We start from the raw sequence: 16507 nt of genomic DNA on the forward strand, positions 1-16507 counted from the left end.
TAGAAAAAATAACACACAAAAAAATAAAATTAAAAGAAATTTTAAATTTGTCAGTGATTTTGAAAAAAAAAATGATGTTTATGATGTATGTCTTTTGTTCTTTATACGAAACATATATATGAGTACACATCGAGACGAATTAAATCGTAACACATTGATTATGTAAATGATATCCCTGGAAGTCTGTCACAATTATGGTATACGTCCCTGGTATGGCGTAATGTCTATTTGGTCCGAGGACGAGTTACTCCCCGTACATTTAAGCGTTTACATGACTTAGACGCGCACCTGTCAAATTAATTATTGATGTAATATTGTCAAGATTACGTTTATTATTTTCTTATGACGCTATTTTCTTATCAAATAAACATGATAATGTCCCTTATTGCGGTGTGTTATTTTTTAACGTGCCATTCATAAGTTCATTCGGTCGAGTTTACTGATTTCCTTTTGTTGTTATGGAGATACGGCTTCATCACGTGACCGGCAACACCGAGACTCTATTGATAAACTACCGCTATTGTAGTGCTTGTAGTTTATGGACATTATAGACCATCAGGATGCATAGAAGTTATCAATCCATCCTTCCTACCCACAATAAACTTCTTCAAAAGAAGTGGGACGATACATACTACAATGAACATCGAAGAAAGGTGAGTTTTATGAACCGTTTTTAGTAGTCCCTCGGCAGGGATAACGGTTAGTCCAGTGAGAGTTCCACTTCGGTGTAGATTTAATCTGTAGGGCTAATCTTTAAGTGATCGATATCTAACTACCGTATAAACTGATTTACGTAGAGAGTGGATTATTCATATATCCACATTTACCTCATAATTTTCATTTTTATTTAGAAAACAGACATCTTGTAAAGAAGAATTATTTTAATATTGTCTACAATCCAGGACAAAGTGTATAATTGGCATGTAAACAGAGAATTAAGTTTTGAGGGTTCGGGTTATGTTGAATGTTTACAGTACTGTTGTTACAACAGTACCTAAACTATCTGAATGTTAAATTTCTACATTAAATCTTACCAATATAATTTTAATTTACCAGCACAAATTTATGTTTTGATAAGTTTACTTGATAAAAAAAAAATAGTTCATGAAATATATCATTTAAACTGAATTTTATTTTGGGTCAGCACAGGAACTGCAAATAACGAATGGGTACAAGGCGTGCAAGGGCCTTTTAAGTTGAACATTATTGAATTAGTATTCCAATGGGGAAGGTGTCATGTATATTACTTTATACATTTTAGCACAAATATAATGTCGGTTCAGAAAAGCTTATCTCAAATGTAGATTACAACTTTGTTGTGATTTTTTTTTTTTTATTACTTGGTATCATTTCAATTGCACACAACAAATTGATATGTTAAAAATTCAATGCTAACGTAAATTGTGGTATAGGTGTACTCAACCGGTCTAACTGAATTATTTATTACACCATAGTACAGAGAGTATCTCTCCATGGCAACGCTACTTTCATCCTGTTCAGCAGTGTATTTTATGAGCAGGTGATGAAAGATAACAAACCTCATTAGTTTTCTAAATGTTGCACTAGTTTACCTTATCAATACTGCATGCTTTCATAAACTGAAATACAGTTTACATGATATGTACAACATATACTGTACACATATTATATATTAATCAAGCGTTTGAAATGGAAATAAAATAAATAATCGTAAAGCCTCACTGGACCATGAATAAGATTACATGGGATTACATTTATAAGTGTAATATTCATACAAATATATTATTCTTTAGGCTAACATATCTCTATAGTGTCTGGGTGCATCAGGTGTGTATATTAAATTCATGCAAATAGTGTGATTCATGGTTTCATAAATTCCCTGGTATGGTTTACTTCCATGTCATAAGAGACTTATAATTCTAATTGAACGACAAGATTGATATTCCCAAAGCGTCTCTCTTTATACAAGTACTGTATCTACCTACTTCCAAATCTGATTAAAGAACAGAGGTATTAGTGCATTATTTTGATGCTAACTGACAGAATTGCAGAATTTGTAAATGTCATAAACCTGTATAATCTGAAAGCAGTGAACATCAGATGTGCCAATTAATATGTTTCACTGTGTAAATGTCTATGTATACCTGTGTAATACAAACCCTGTATAAACCAGATATTCCACTAGAGCCCACCATGTAAATATCCATGTAAACCTGTATAGTCTGAAACCTGTTAATTTTATACATAAATAGAAGGTCCAACTGTATAAATGTTGTAAACCTGTAAAATCAAGGACCCTGTGTATACAAGATGGATCCTAGTATGTAAATGTCCATGTAAACCTGTATAATCCAGAACCTGTACATACCAGACATGTCACAGGGTCTTACAGTGTATATGAACCAGCTAAGCATGCTTGATGGTGCCATTACCTGGTGAATTGGATCTGTTCTGTCTCATTTGAAAATCCTGTTTTAGGGAGAGAAATATTGGTCATGGTACACTAACATAAGGCAATATAAATAAATACTGTTATGGCTGTTTGGTGGTTTTTTTCAAGATGTTTTAAGTATTCTTCCACTAAATTATTATTTTTTTTACTTCAGTCAATCAATTGATCTACCAAAATAGCACATTCTACTGAACTATGTAGTTTTTCAACTTTTTATTTTCCATTTTCAGGTCAGAACAGCACATTCAATGGTTGACACAAAGGCCCCACCCACATACATGCATCTTCATTTGAAATTGAAGAAGTTACAGGTAATGTTTGTTTTTAATGATCATGTCATCTACTGTCATTTCTGTACATTTTCCCTCAATCCAGCAGAGTTCTCTAAATCTGTGGAAAACCTGTACATGATCTGTGAAATATTGGTGACAGATGACAAAATAAAATGCTTAATTGTATTGTATTGAATCTCAAAAGGAAAGTGCGAAAAACACACACATCAAGCACCTCACATTCATATGCCAGCTCACATTACACAAGGTCAAAACAAAAATTATATGTGTTTCAGGTAACATGCAGAAAGGCAAAACATTTATTAGTTTTGTTTTGTTTTCATGGATTATGCTGTATGTTCAATTTCACAATACATTTCCACACATTACAGTTGCTATTTAGCTGTAAAGAATGGGGTCAGGCTTCCAGAACGGGAAGAAAGTACATTTAAATGAGTGACTATGAGATTTGATTGGATAATAAGTTAATCTTGGATACAAGCAGGTGATAAAATATTTAAGGGTTAACAAGAAAATCTAGGGTAGGTTAGGCTACTTGAAACACACTTATCTTATTTGGCCTTAGTAACTGGTACATCGATAAGTCCCAAAAAGGCAGCCTTTAACAACATGTTTAACAGTATCAAAAACACAGATTAAATATAGCTACTTCTATTTGTATATACCCTTCAAATTTGACGGAAGTATTATGGTACTTTCATTTGTCCGGCAATCTCCTCCTACATTTTCTTTCCCGATCTCTTTGAAACTTGGTATACATTATATAATCATGATATGAAGCTGCGTCTCCCTTAAAAGAATTTTGATTCAACAATTTTTGCAAAAGTCATTTCAGTATTTGATTTTTTGTCTGGGGTTTTCCCCTACATTTTTTATAGCATGTCAGCTAACCACTCTTAGAATAATGCAGATCTTATTTCAATGTAAGAAAGTATATAACACTATATGGCATTCGACAGGCGTATATTGTTCCACCCCGCAGTACTCTTGTTACAGTCATTTTTAATGCATGCCAATTGTTTTTCAATAGAAAATGTATTTAGTGGGTATAGCTATAGGATTGATAAAAAATATCTAGATCATTATATAGTGTTTCTTTGTACACACAAAGTTTAAAGGAACTTTGGTTATTCAAAACTATTTCTGAAACATTTTATGTTGTATTTGTACCTAAAAAATATTTTTTAAAAAGAACATATACTTACTCAAAATTATTTTAAGTTTTTAAATTCATATTTATTTTGAGGGAGATAAAAATAAAGTACTTAACTAGTTGCATGTATTAATTAAGTTTTCCCATTTCCTAACCGACCTAGAGCTAGGGTATTTCTTTTACCTCCAACCCTGAAACACTATGTTCGCTCAAAAAAGTAGACATCTTTTTACAATTTTTAAGACTAAATATTTCTGGGTTTCTTTTCCGTACTAATCTTTCTTATGTTTTGGTGTCGAAACATGAAACACACATATATTTTTTTTGGTCTTATACATATATACATGCTACAGTATATCAATAGTTTAAGGCATATAACAGCTTATACAGATTGCAGATCTACCTGTGAACAAAAAGCTCATTAAATATGCAGACTTCAGGTAGATATAAATGAAAGAGTAAATGGTTAACCAGTAATGATCAATAAGTGTACAAGAAGCTTAATTTAGTGTCGTATATGGTATAACATTGAACATTAGCTCTGTGGAGCTATTTTTACGACAAACGTGTAGTGGGTGTTCATAATTTATTGGTTATTGATTAGGAAAAACTAATCTAATCTAGTCTTATACAAACTTGGTATATCACCCAGGGTTTTAGCTTTATGAACGATATTGATTATCATTAGTGGGATTTGCATGTTTTTTCTCCAGTCTCCATGGAATAAGGCATGACAACACAACAGCAATATTTGTTATCAAAACAAGTTAGTCAAAGCATGAAAAAATCGACTAATTAATAAACATGAAAGAAAAATGTAGGATATTTTTTCATCACTACCTTATTATCGATCATTAAAATATATATATTTTTTCTTATTTTATATTTGAACTTTGTTATAAAATCCATCTTCTGACTGAAAATGTAATGAATCTTGATGCTATGTCTGAATTTCAGACCAAACTGAATGTCTTATGTTTTAAACCTGACTCGGACAACATGATGTTATTTGTCACACCAAAACAGTGTTGTTAGGCAGGGTTATAGTTTAACGACCAAAACATACATATATTTTGTTTTAACACGAAAGAAAATACAAAGAAGGTCATTATAACCTGCTTATAGCCCGCAAAACTTTGAACTCATTCAGGGTATACCTTAGTCAAAAGACCAATTGTATGTCTATTTCTCAACACGGAACCCTATCACAAATCTACCTTTCATTAACGCAAGGGGGACAAAATGCCTTTCACTCAGTAATAGTGCAGTATGGACAGGTTTGTTTCCACATCTTAAAAGCCTAGTCAACTTCAATGCACAAAAAAATCTTTCTTCATTAATTCATTTCTAATTGATAGTTCTTGGCTTGCAAATCCAGGATTTTTTGTTAATACCAGGTACAATCTTTTTTCCTCACAAATTGGCATAACTCTTGATACATTTCAATTTTGTATCTTGATCATAGAATGGAACACGGTAAAATTTGCTTCAGGATCAAATTAAAACTATCAAGACTTATCAGGATTTTGAGAATTTATAAGAAAACATTGTAGTTGATGTTAAGGTCAGACTGACCAATCTATTTCAGTTTGGAGAAATGTTCAACTGATGACATTTCAAATCAACACAGTACAAAAGTATACTAAGATTATTGAAAAGTTAAAGTGTTGATTTTGGTTGTAAAGCTAACTAGACTTTTCCAGGCGTTCCTGTGGGTTTAAATACCCGATCCCCCACAAAGGGTCTATAAGTGCCATTTACACAACTCACTTATAGTATATAACAGGTACATAGATCGCAATATTCATGTCGCAGTTAACATTTACTTTAAGCCAGCTGATATTGAATTTAAATCCCTGTGTAGAAAATACACATTTGTTTGCTTTTCACTCGATCCCCCCATATATTTACTTGGCAGTTACAGGTGACATGTGTATCCTTTATATATGTCTATGTCTACCTGAAGGTCACAATTGCTTCAGGAATTTAACACCCCCTCAACCTGTGAATTTGCTTTAAAAACATTATATTTTCCAAATTCAATACCCCGACCCCCTAGGAGGCATGGTAGTCTAGTGGTAGGACACCAGACTCTCGACCGAAGGGATGCGAGTTCGACTCACGTCACAGACGGCACTGTGTTGTATCTTTGAGCAAGATACTCTACTCCGCTTGTTCCAGTCTACTCAGCTGTAAATGAGTATGTGGTTGGGAAGTGCTAGAATTGTAGAATGCTAGCTGTGAGTGCCGAAATGGCAGCACCGGCTGTATGCTTCCCAGGGAGTTGAGAAAGATATTGGCTGGTTGCAAAGGCCCTATAACCACGGATAATAATTTGTGAACCGCTTTGAAACGACCTACGAACTAGGTTGTGATAAAGCGGTATATAAGAACCTTGAATAATTATTATAGGAAATTCAGAACAGAATCCGATGTTGGGATTGTACAAAAGGGATTGGCAATATAATGAGGGAGAATTATAGACGGAAAAAAAGGAGGTTGATAAATGTTTATAATCTGCAATAAACCCAAGGGGCCAACATATTTATAGTCTCTGACTCAAATTAGGGGGATGGGCATGTAACAGGACAATGAAATAGCATTTGTGTACATTTTTATTTCCTACTCAACTGCACACCACTGCAGGTCGGGGATCGACAAAAGAAAACACCTGCTGTTACCCACTGCATGTATTGTAAGAGGTGACTAATGCGGGAACCCCTGCAAAATTGGGGATTTGCTTTGGTGTCCTCTATTTGGGGACACAAAAGTGACCTAAACAATCTGCTACACCCATTGCAATATTTGGGATCTTTATCTTTCTTCCTACTTCTAACTACCTTCTATTTCCTAGCGCCTTGCTTGGCAACACCTCACTTTTGGCGTTAATGTTGAACATACATCCAGGTGAGGAACTGGCAATGGGTTCTGTTCCCAGGCCGGAACATACCAAAGTCCACGAAAATGATAGTTTTGAATCCCTGCTTTTCCGTTCAGCGTTTAGGGTAATGGCAACAACTGGCTTACCCATTGTCAGTATAATGTGAACGAGCGGAATGCTGTGCTGGATACCTTCAGCATGGCATTTCATGAGATTGCATTTTAAAGTTGACATCAGATCCGTGCTATCACAAGGAGGCAAATACACCAACATACACTGTCTCCAGCACTCATACACGCATGCATGCGTACACAAAACACAGGGAGGCACATGAACTAAACTGCAATAGATTTACAGTGGGCTTATTACCAGGCATGGGCTTAACAGAGGATAGATATGTCATGTTGGCAGTCAATCAGATTAGCAAATAAATCAAACAGGAGCATTAAATCAAGATTTATAAGGACACAAAAGTTGCACATATTGGTATATAAAATAATACTTTTCTTCCATCTACCAACCCTTCAATTTTAAGATATTAGATGTGGAACACAGTATATCTATTTTGAGGCCTAAATTTGAAGACCTTATCTGCAAGGTCCCTGCTATTCATTAACTGGTATACTGGGGTGGGATTCTAAGCAGGAAACAGGATAGTTCGAAGTCTTCAATCCTCTGAGATCTAAAATTAATTAAATATTTATTAAAGGATACACAGAGATATATTGTGAAAGAAAATTGCAATTTAAATAGAGATAGGATAAAAACATGAAAATTATATTGAATTTAACAGATTTAAACTTTAGAATTTAATTTAATTTCTTCGATCAATCAAAGACTTGTTTTCAAATTACTGCTATACTAAGTCTAGACAAATTTAATCCTACTTCTACAGATTGCCAATACTGTATATAAAGACTTCATAAAAATACAGACAATTTCATAAAGCAATCTAGACTGATTATGCAATATATGTACATGTAGTTTCAAATATTGATTTACCCAGTCTAACCTGCTTTTTAATGGAAACTAAGTACAAGTACAAGTATGCCAATATCAGTATACTCTCTGTTCTAATGGATTCTTGAGGGTTTTAAATTGGCCAAATCCTTAAATTTGCCTGTCTACTTGGAGTGCTTTCATGGATAACTGGTGATTAAAGTTCAAGAAAAAGCTTCTTTTTTCTTCTTCTAAAATTGGGACTTTATTTAGAGATAGAGGAGAATATCCCTGTAAATAAGTTTGTCATGTTGAGAGATAATTTCTTGCTGATTATGCTGATAGAACTGATAACTAAAAGGTTTTCTATTGATATTCAATAAATATTTTCTTGTATAATTTTTGTATCTTTTTTTACTTTTAATTGATTTGCAATGGCTTAAGGGCAGAACAAGATATTAAAAGTTTTTCAAGTAAGTAAATAAAATGTGGAAAAAACTCCAAGATATTTTTAATCATGGGATGGCCACAGGGTCAGGACTTAGGTTCTCAACAAACAGTCTGGATAATACATATACACAAGCCCAGCGGTATGGATCTGGATAATACATATACACAAGCCCAGGGGTAGGGATCTGGATAATACATATACACAAGCCCAGGGGTAGGGATCTGGATAATACATATACACAAGCCCAGGGGTAGGGATCTGTGCCACACCCATTGGGGTTGGTGAAGCGATGTATAGTACCAGGGTACTACACATGACATATAGGGCCTTATTTCGTCAAACACAAGTTAAAGGTAATTAAGTTAAAGTCATCGTGATGCGGACAATTATTTTACTTGCCGTATATATGTTTCAGACATAAGAAATTTCATTGGTATAGCTCATCTGTCTGTACAGAAGCACATTGATCTATACAGGCCTTCATGGATACAGGTTTTGTCTGGTACTTATTAAACATTTAAACAGTTTACTAGTAACAGTTATAGCTGTCGTAGCCATATAATCAATATAGCTGTAGCCAGATACGATTGTGTTCATCACTACTGATAATTGTACACCCCCAAAATACTGACAACATCAAAAGTTCCTTATCTTAATCTATGCAACATTTTGTATTTTAAATTCAAATACAGTAACATTATTTGTATTTTGGAACATTTAACCTTGTTTGTATTGACACTCCCAATCAGAGTAATATATTAACAGCGAAAGTAGTTATTTGCAAGAGATTTTGTCACATAGAAAATGCAAGTTTCACTGTATTTTAACTGTTATGTGGTTACACTCCCAGCATCAGCGATTACTTGAATCAAACTTCTAAATAGGGTCTTCATTGATTGTATTAAGTACTGTATATTTCAGGTCAACCATTGGTAAGAGTGTTGATAGTCTGTTTCCAAAGTATACACCCATTTAAGCTGTGTGATCTAAACCATGTAAGATGTGATCATGAAAACTTGGATAGTAAACTACAAACTGTCTGTAAGACATGACAGAAACCTTATCCTACTGAAGCAAGGTCACAGAGGTCAAGGTTGACAAAAGTACATAAGCTGATGAAATTGCATGGCCCCAGCTTAGTGCATAACTGACCTGAGCACAAAACTTGACCAAGGTGACAAAAGTTGATGGCCAATGTCTGATGATGCAGTATGTTCTTCTAATGAACTTTTGTCCATCTCAATTTTAATTTAAGGGTTCTAAACACATCAGAGGTATGTAATTGGCTAGTGTTACTGAGCTGTTAAATGGATATGTAACATATGGGGTTAACTGACCTTAAAATAATGAGTTCAACATTACAAGGGGACGTGGTGGCCAAGTGGTTATAAGGTGTCTGACATTCTTCTACCACTAGCACTCCAACACTGGGTCGTGGGTTCGAGACCTACATGGGGCAGTCGCCGGATACTGGTCGCAGGTCGGTTGTTTTTCTCCGTTAACCTGGTACCTCGTTAAAATGACCATAGCTGTTAATAGGACATAAAACAAAAACAGAACAAACCAACATTAAAACCTCATCTTATGAATATTTTTGTGTTGGTCAGTGATTATAAAAAAGAAATTTGACAGATCTTATTGTCTCTTTACAGCTAGAGGAGGAGAGACTGGCCACAATTGAAAGAGACAACAGGATCCTATTAGAAAAGATGTCGTATGTAATGAGGACTCGAGGACGGGTAGACAATAGGAATAATTATGAATATAAAAGGTGAGTAATTTTCAACTATTCAACTGATGTTGTTAATGCTAAATGTGATCTAAATGTGGTTAAGGCTATATGTCACCTTGAATTTGATTTCATTTATGCATTTCCTTTCCAAAAGAGCCCATCACTTTGAATCCATGTTAAAAGAAACAAGGTAGATAACTCTAAAACAAAAATTGTAGTTATAATGTGTAAGATTAAATTATATTTAATAATGATATTTTGACAAATGCATTTTCTGTTGTCAAATAATGTATGGTTGTAAATTTATGAAAAACATTGGAACATTGCTGATGTGGTAGAATTAAAAACAATGATTTTGCGACTTAATGTTTTTCAGTTTAAATCGTGAGAAGCGCCAGCGAGAGTTGTTGCGTGTAACGAAAGAGAATCAGAGCATCCTCACCCGAATCACAAGTCGGGAGCCAGAATACAGTGTGCAGCGCTGGAACACACAATGGGATGATAACCAGAAGTTCATGGACAACATCGCTCACTTCCCCAAGGACTGGTGGGTGACACAGCGAAATGTACGTACACTGTCATCCCTGAAAATGTTGTTTGTTATCTGTCATGTCACATAACATGGGTAACTGAGTCAGGTTGTTAATAACTCCCTAAATTTGTTTCACCAGATTTTGGCCTTGTAAGTTCCCCATCCTGTATAAGCACCCCTGATAATGTTGCTGATCTGATTGTTACATAACTGAACCATAATTTGTAATTTCCCTTAGTTTATTATTTGTTTTAGAAATTTGGAAAGTTCTGATTCTAAAATTTCCCTCAAGGGAAACCATTAAAACAAAGCAATTGTATTTTGACAACAGTTTCTGGTATCTGCTATTGGCATCATGGTACTAGGACCCTAGCTTAAGTTTCCATTAAAAAGCAATTCAGACAGGGTGATATACATATTTGAGACTATTGCACAATTTATCTATATTAAGTCCCCAGGGCACTTTATAAATTGATCATGGTAATATGATAAATTTCCATTTAATACTTATCCAAGTGAGAGTATCATATAAACAAGAAGTTTAGGGGCATTTGAATCAGCTGCATGAATTCATAACAAAGGTTACAAATTAAGGTGGTGATTATCAGCCGACACGATCAAAGTAGCGACATCTTTGGATTTGAATTTTGAACATGTTTATGCATCTTTCTTGCAAAAACTTTCAAGATGGTTCAGTCTTTGGGTTGACCAGGCAGTGACAGTTTTTCAGGAAAGAAGTTAATTGATCTTTATTCTTGGCACACATATGTTAATTTGTACCACTCCAGGTGATACATTGTGCTTGGTGCCTTCTACATAGTATTTCAGTAAGGTAGCACTCTAAAGTCAGCATCAGATCTGGGCTTTCACAAGAAGGCAAAAACACCAACATAACCTGCCTCCAGCATACGTCCCCCCCCCCCAACCTGTCTTTCTGTGGCCCTTCTTTTTCAGTCAAACTTGCCACATGTTGTTTGCCCCATTGCTAATACTTCTCTGCTTATCAGTTNTCACAAGAAGGCAAAAACACCAACATAACCTGCCTCCAGCATACGTACCTGCCTGTCTTTCTGTGGTCCTTCTTTTTCAGTCAAACTTGCCACATGTTGTTTGCCCATTGCTAATACTTCTCTGCTTATCAGTTTATATATATATTTGTTTTTATGAAGCCCCCCCCCATAAAATGGGGGCATATATATTGTTGCCAATGTCTGTCCCATCCTGTCCCGACCCCGTCCCATACCGCCCCGTCCCATCTCATCCCGTGATCAAAGTGGGACGGGGGCATTCATGTCTTATAGACATTTTCTAGTTTTTTTATAAGGCAGCATGAACCCTCTTAGAAATAATAAAGATTTGCATACAATTTTACCTTTACAAAATTTTACATGCAGATTTGATATGTTGTTGCCTTTTTACTTGTAGGACAGAGCAGAAACAGGAAAATCACGTGAAAAATCAACGGTATCAAAGAGGGCAGCCTCATCTCAATCACAATCCAAGTCGGAGGAGGGGAAGACAAAGTCTCCGGAACCCAAAGTTCAAAAGAAGGAGGAAGTTAAGGAAGAGCAACAAGAAACAAAGAAAGAGGTGGAGCAGGAGGAAGAATAGACCAATCAAATCACTCCATAATCCTGATTATCATTTTACTTTCGGACCCAGCAGGGACGAATTAAGACTCTGATAACGGACCAAGAACATACTTACAAAGCAAAATATATGCGTACTCAGTAGAAAAGCATTATTTATCAGTTAAACAGACTCTTTGATTGGCTTAACTGATGGGTCTATGTAGATTGAAAGAAAGGTTATCCAGAAAACACATATCTGGATATTTATAGGACAGACATGCCCTGTTTTGCAGTTGTCAATCCATTTAACTGCCACCAATTACACTTGTAGTCCTCAATGATACAACAGTGGTATTCCTGATCTTCATCAACTCTCGATGAAGCGACATGGTCAGGACAGCTGTGTTAGGTACAGCGACTTTCCCATGTGTGTGCGAGATTTGTTCGGAATGTTTGCGGCCATACATGCTAATGTATGCAGAATGCTCGTTAACTTAAGCACATTGAGTTTGCTGTTTTAAACTATCACTGATGTCAAGAGAATATTGGAACCAAATATAGGAAAGTTTGAATGTTCTGATATTTGTTTTCACTCGCCTAATAACTAGTGTCATATCACCATTTTTACACCTTTTAATCTTCTTTAATATTTTTAATACCTGGTCTAAGTAATTACTGTGAATTTCTCTTCCTATTTTTCAGAAACCTTTGCTCCTTTGATGTACAGGTAGATAATCATGTACTGTACATGGATATTGTATAATTTCTATACTTAAAACTGTGACATTTATTTTCACAGATATTCTAACATGGACATGAAGGTATTTGTAGATCTAAATCGAGGTTCATCTGGTTTAATTACTGTAAATCAATAAATTTTTGAGAGATTTATTTTCGCTTTCGTCTATGAAAAAGGCCAATCACAAATTAAAATATCTCACAAATATTTACAGAGCAACAATTATATTTCATTACAAAACAAAAGCTTGTTTTACTGAAGCTTAGGGTTAGGGTCAGATAACAGTGAAATTTCAACTACCAAGTTTTGAAAATACCTCCAGAAATATCAGTATTTTTGTGCATACCTAACGAATCAAGTAAATTTTAATCCTATATGTATATTTGATTTTCAGTATTATTAAATATGAAAACATCACTGATTTAAGTATTACCGTGGAGTGTCGTTAAGTTGATGAAAATGGATACATTGGGGTCCTTAACAATATATTAATTCAAATAAGGCCTAAATATTTCTGGTACCTGTATTTAATATATCTGAATAAGGATGAATGGCAACAGAATTAAAATGAGATGGTTTTACAAGTAAGTCAGTAAGTCATTTTTTTTTTAATTATTTGATTGTTATATTGTTAGAAAATTAGACGTTTGTTTTTTGTTTGATTGTATTTCATAAGTATTAATTTTTTATTGTGAATTTTAAGATGAACTTTCAGCGTTGCGAGTATTTTTTTAACATACCAGGTACATTATGGACAATTTGGATTATTAGTGCCAGGATATTTTTTAAGTACACTCTTACAGATTTGGTCAAATTTTTGTCAAGCAATAATGATTTGTTTCTGGTCATTTAGTGTCATAATGTTGAGTTAGTGTCATGAACATGAGACTGACCACAGGAATGTGTATATGATAATTCCGAAATTAAACTTCCAAAATGAAGTCCAAGTGAAACTAAGTGAATCGTTTTGGTGTTAGACCTCACAACTATGGTCAGAAATTCAAATTCTAGTGAATTACCAGACAATGTGATGTTCTTGTATATACATGTTTTTTCTCAGCTAAATATGAAATGATAAATACTGTTTTGTATTAACATTTTGGAAGATACCATCCCATAATGCTACCAAGTTTACCAAATGATGATTTCTAAGGATCCTGTTCAGAATTCAGAGGAAAAAAAAATCAAAATGAAAAGATTAAAGCTAATGAATTATGATTTGCATAGTCTTGGAAAGGAAGCTGAATTACGTCTTTAATATTTTTTTCTTTCATATCTATATACACATATAATTGCTCACAGGAAAAGGGTATCGCTTTGCATAATTATTTAGTACTGCAGGTAACTAATCGAAGGGAGATAACTTACATGTTAAACACTGTGATATTCTGTAGAAGTCTTGTGCTACTTCGGTAAGCAGTTTGTAATGACTTTGGTTTTGTGTTCAACCAAATTTCATTTCTATATGGAAAAGATGTTCAGTTTGTATATGATTTTATCTTTAATTAATGACTCATTAATTACAGTCAGTAATACATGATGGACATTATAGAATACAGAATCAGAGTTACTACACGCTGAGGGTGAAGTAGTTGGTTTCTAGTTTTTATATATTGTTTTTACTTCTTTTTTTATTACACTTTTACTTAACATTGATTTCGTTTGTGATGATTAGAAAAAAATCCAGGAGAAATATATGATTCAGTTCACTTTGGTATGTTAATTGATTGATTGATTGATAGGTTTTAAGGCCACTTCACTACAGATTATCTGGTTATCCAGCAGACAATCGGTATGTTAAGAAAAAAACAGGTTTATAGAGAAACAAATACAAGAGGCCTTTGAAATTATTCATTGTAGGCAAAAGTTGTTATGTTTAATGCTCACAAGATAAGTCCATGTCAGTTGATACAATTATGACTTCGTTACAGCCTGATTTTATATTAAGCTTGTTCGTAAGTCATAATAAACCTGTTTTACTGGAAGTATTATTACGAAATCATGACAAAATATCATTAAGTGTCACAGAATTTCCCAATATCTTGATTATTAAATCCATTCATTTTCTTTCTCATTTCTTTCATAACATACTTAAAACTAATTTAGTGTATAAGCTAGATGTGTGTTATTTGTTTGTATTTTATATAAAAAAGACTTCTAATTTGTGAAGAAGCAATTTTTCATCTGCTTCAAACATAAATTGATGAAATATACATTAGCAGTTATGATATATATACAATGTATATATTATATTATATACCCTGTGACACTGTAGTTAAATAAATAATCATCCGATAATGTATGCTAATAATAAATATAGTAATTGCCCTGATAAGCGCCCTAGGCTCTTGGCAATTAAGAAATTAACAGGATTGCAGATCCTCCCGCAATTCTTATAAAATAGCCGTAATGAACACTTAGTTCAAGTAAGTCCGTAAATTATGGTGAAAAGATGGGACATTCAGACCAAAGATAGGGTGCTTAAAAGGATGGGGCACATATTAAAAGTACAGTACTCCTTTTCAGTAATTACATGTACTTGCTTAACCAGGTTTTTAATGAAATATGTATAAAAGGAATTTTCACAATTCAAATTAGTGACAATTCTAGTTCATAAGTACTGAAAATTTATTTTTTACATCATACTTTCAGTAACTAATGTATTTAGTATTAAGAGTAACCAAGGCCCAATTCAACGGTTTTTATATAAAATACAAAATTAAAAAAATAGATTTTCATTATTTCATCGATCTGGACTAGGAGCCTACAAGTTTCCAGAAAGAATAACTATATATACTTGTAATTTTGTATTCACAATATCAATATAATATGCTCAAGCACTTTTCAGTATTCTGTGTGTTAACTATACCAGTAGTATTAAATCTCCGTGTATAAGTTCTGTGATATAAAAAATTGTCTTTCCTCAACATTATATGTACAAACTTCCTGAAGTCCCTACAGTATGTAATCTGTGCTTTTGTTTATATATATATCAATGACATTTAGAGCTGTGTATCTGAAAAGAAATGAACTGATACAAAAACATGTTTGTTGTATGGTATTATTGAGCATATATAGTATTTATATATGCCTCCCATTTACTTAGTGTAAAACTTTTAAAGCAATAAAATTCCAAAATACAAAAATTATGATTTGTTAAATCTTGTTTTTGATTGGGTGTTGTGATAGACATCTGTTCATGTGTGCCTAAACGGCGTTTGTACAGATACTGAGACCTCGAAAAAAGTTTGTGAATGTTTGAGGCAGCTTAAATTGAAAAGTTCTGAATTTATAAATATATTTCAGAACTTATTTAAACAAATTTTGCTTCACTTGAAAATACTGGACTTTAATCAAATGAGATGGTTTCATGGAAGACTTGAAGGGGAAATTTAAATTTTATTCTGGCCTACACTAAAAGCATTTAGCATAGGAAAAACAAGCAATTTATGAAAACAATAAATTATGTTAAAAAAAATGAACAATATTTCAAGGGACACCACTCATACATAATTTGTACCTGTTACCTCCTAAAGTGCTTGAACATTTGTGCAAAATTTCTGTACAAATCCTGTGAAGTATGTTAATGTTATATTGGACAGGACCCTTGGACTTTAACTTACCTTGTATATAGTTTGTGTTTTACGTCCTATTAACTATGGTCGCTTAAGGACGACCCAGGTTTTGGTGGTGGAGGAAGAAAAACCACCGACCTACGACCAGTTGACACTTGGCGACTGCCCCACATAGATCTCAAACCCGCAACCCAGTGGTGGAGGGCTAGT

General features: G+C 33.9%; 1 protein-coding gene across 1 annotated transcript; it reads left to right on the forward strand.

Annotated features, from left to right (window-relative positions):
* Positions 1-470: 470 nt before the first annotated feature.
* Positions 471-15871, forward strand: LOC110449049 (uncharacterized protein C17orf105 homolog). The gene is made up of 5 exons (XM_021495622.1): positions 471-653; positions 2662-2742; positions 9801-9919; positions 10257-10446; positions 11838-15871. The coding sequence occupies exons 1-5, from the start codon at positions 561-563 to the stop codon at positions 12021-12023; spliced, it is 669 nt and encodes a 222-aa protein (XP_021351297.1). The 5' UTR covers positions 471-560; the 3' UTR covers positions 12024-15871.
* The last annotated feature ends 636 nt before the right edge of the window (positions 15872-16507 follow it).

The sequence above is a fragment of the Mizuhopecten yessoensis genome, unplaced genomic scaffold, assembly GCF_002113885.1.
Source record: "Mizuhopecten yessoensis strain PY_sf001 unplaced genomic scaffold, ASM211388v2 scaffold4443, whole genome shotgun sequence".
Classification (NCBI taxonomy): Eukaryota; Metazoa; Mollusca; class Bivalvia; order Pectinida; family Pectinidae; genus Mizuhopecten; species Mizuhopecten yessoensis.

Bases quoted from the DNA above. Each gene is read 5' to 3' on its own strand.
- LOC110449049 (XM_021495622.1), top strand. From the start codon at position 561: ATGCATAGAAGTTATCAATCCATCCTTCCTACCCACAATAAACTTCTT. The intron at 654-2,661 runs GTGAGTTTTATG...TTCCATTTTCAG, and splicing joins ACAATGAACATCGAAGAAAG to GTCAGAACAGCACATTCAAT. The intron at 2,743-9,800 runs GTAATGTTTGTT...GTCTCTTTACAG, and splicing joins TGAAATTGAAGAAGTTACAG to CTAGAGGAGGAGAGACTGGC.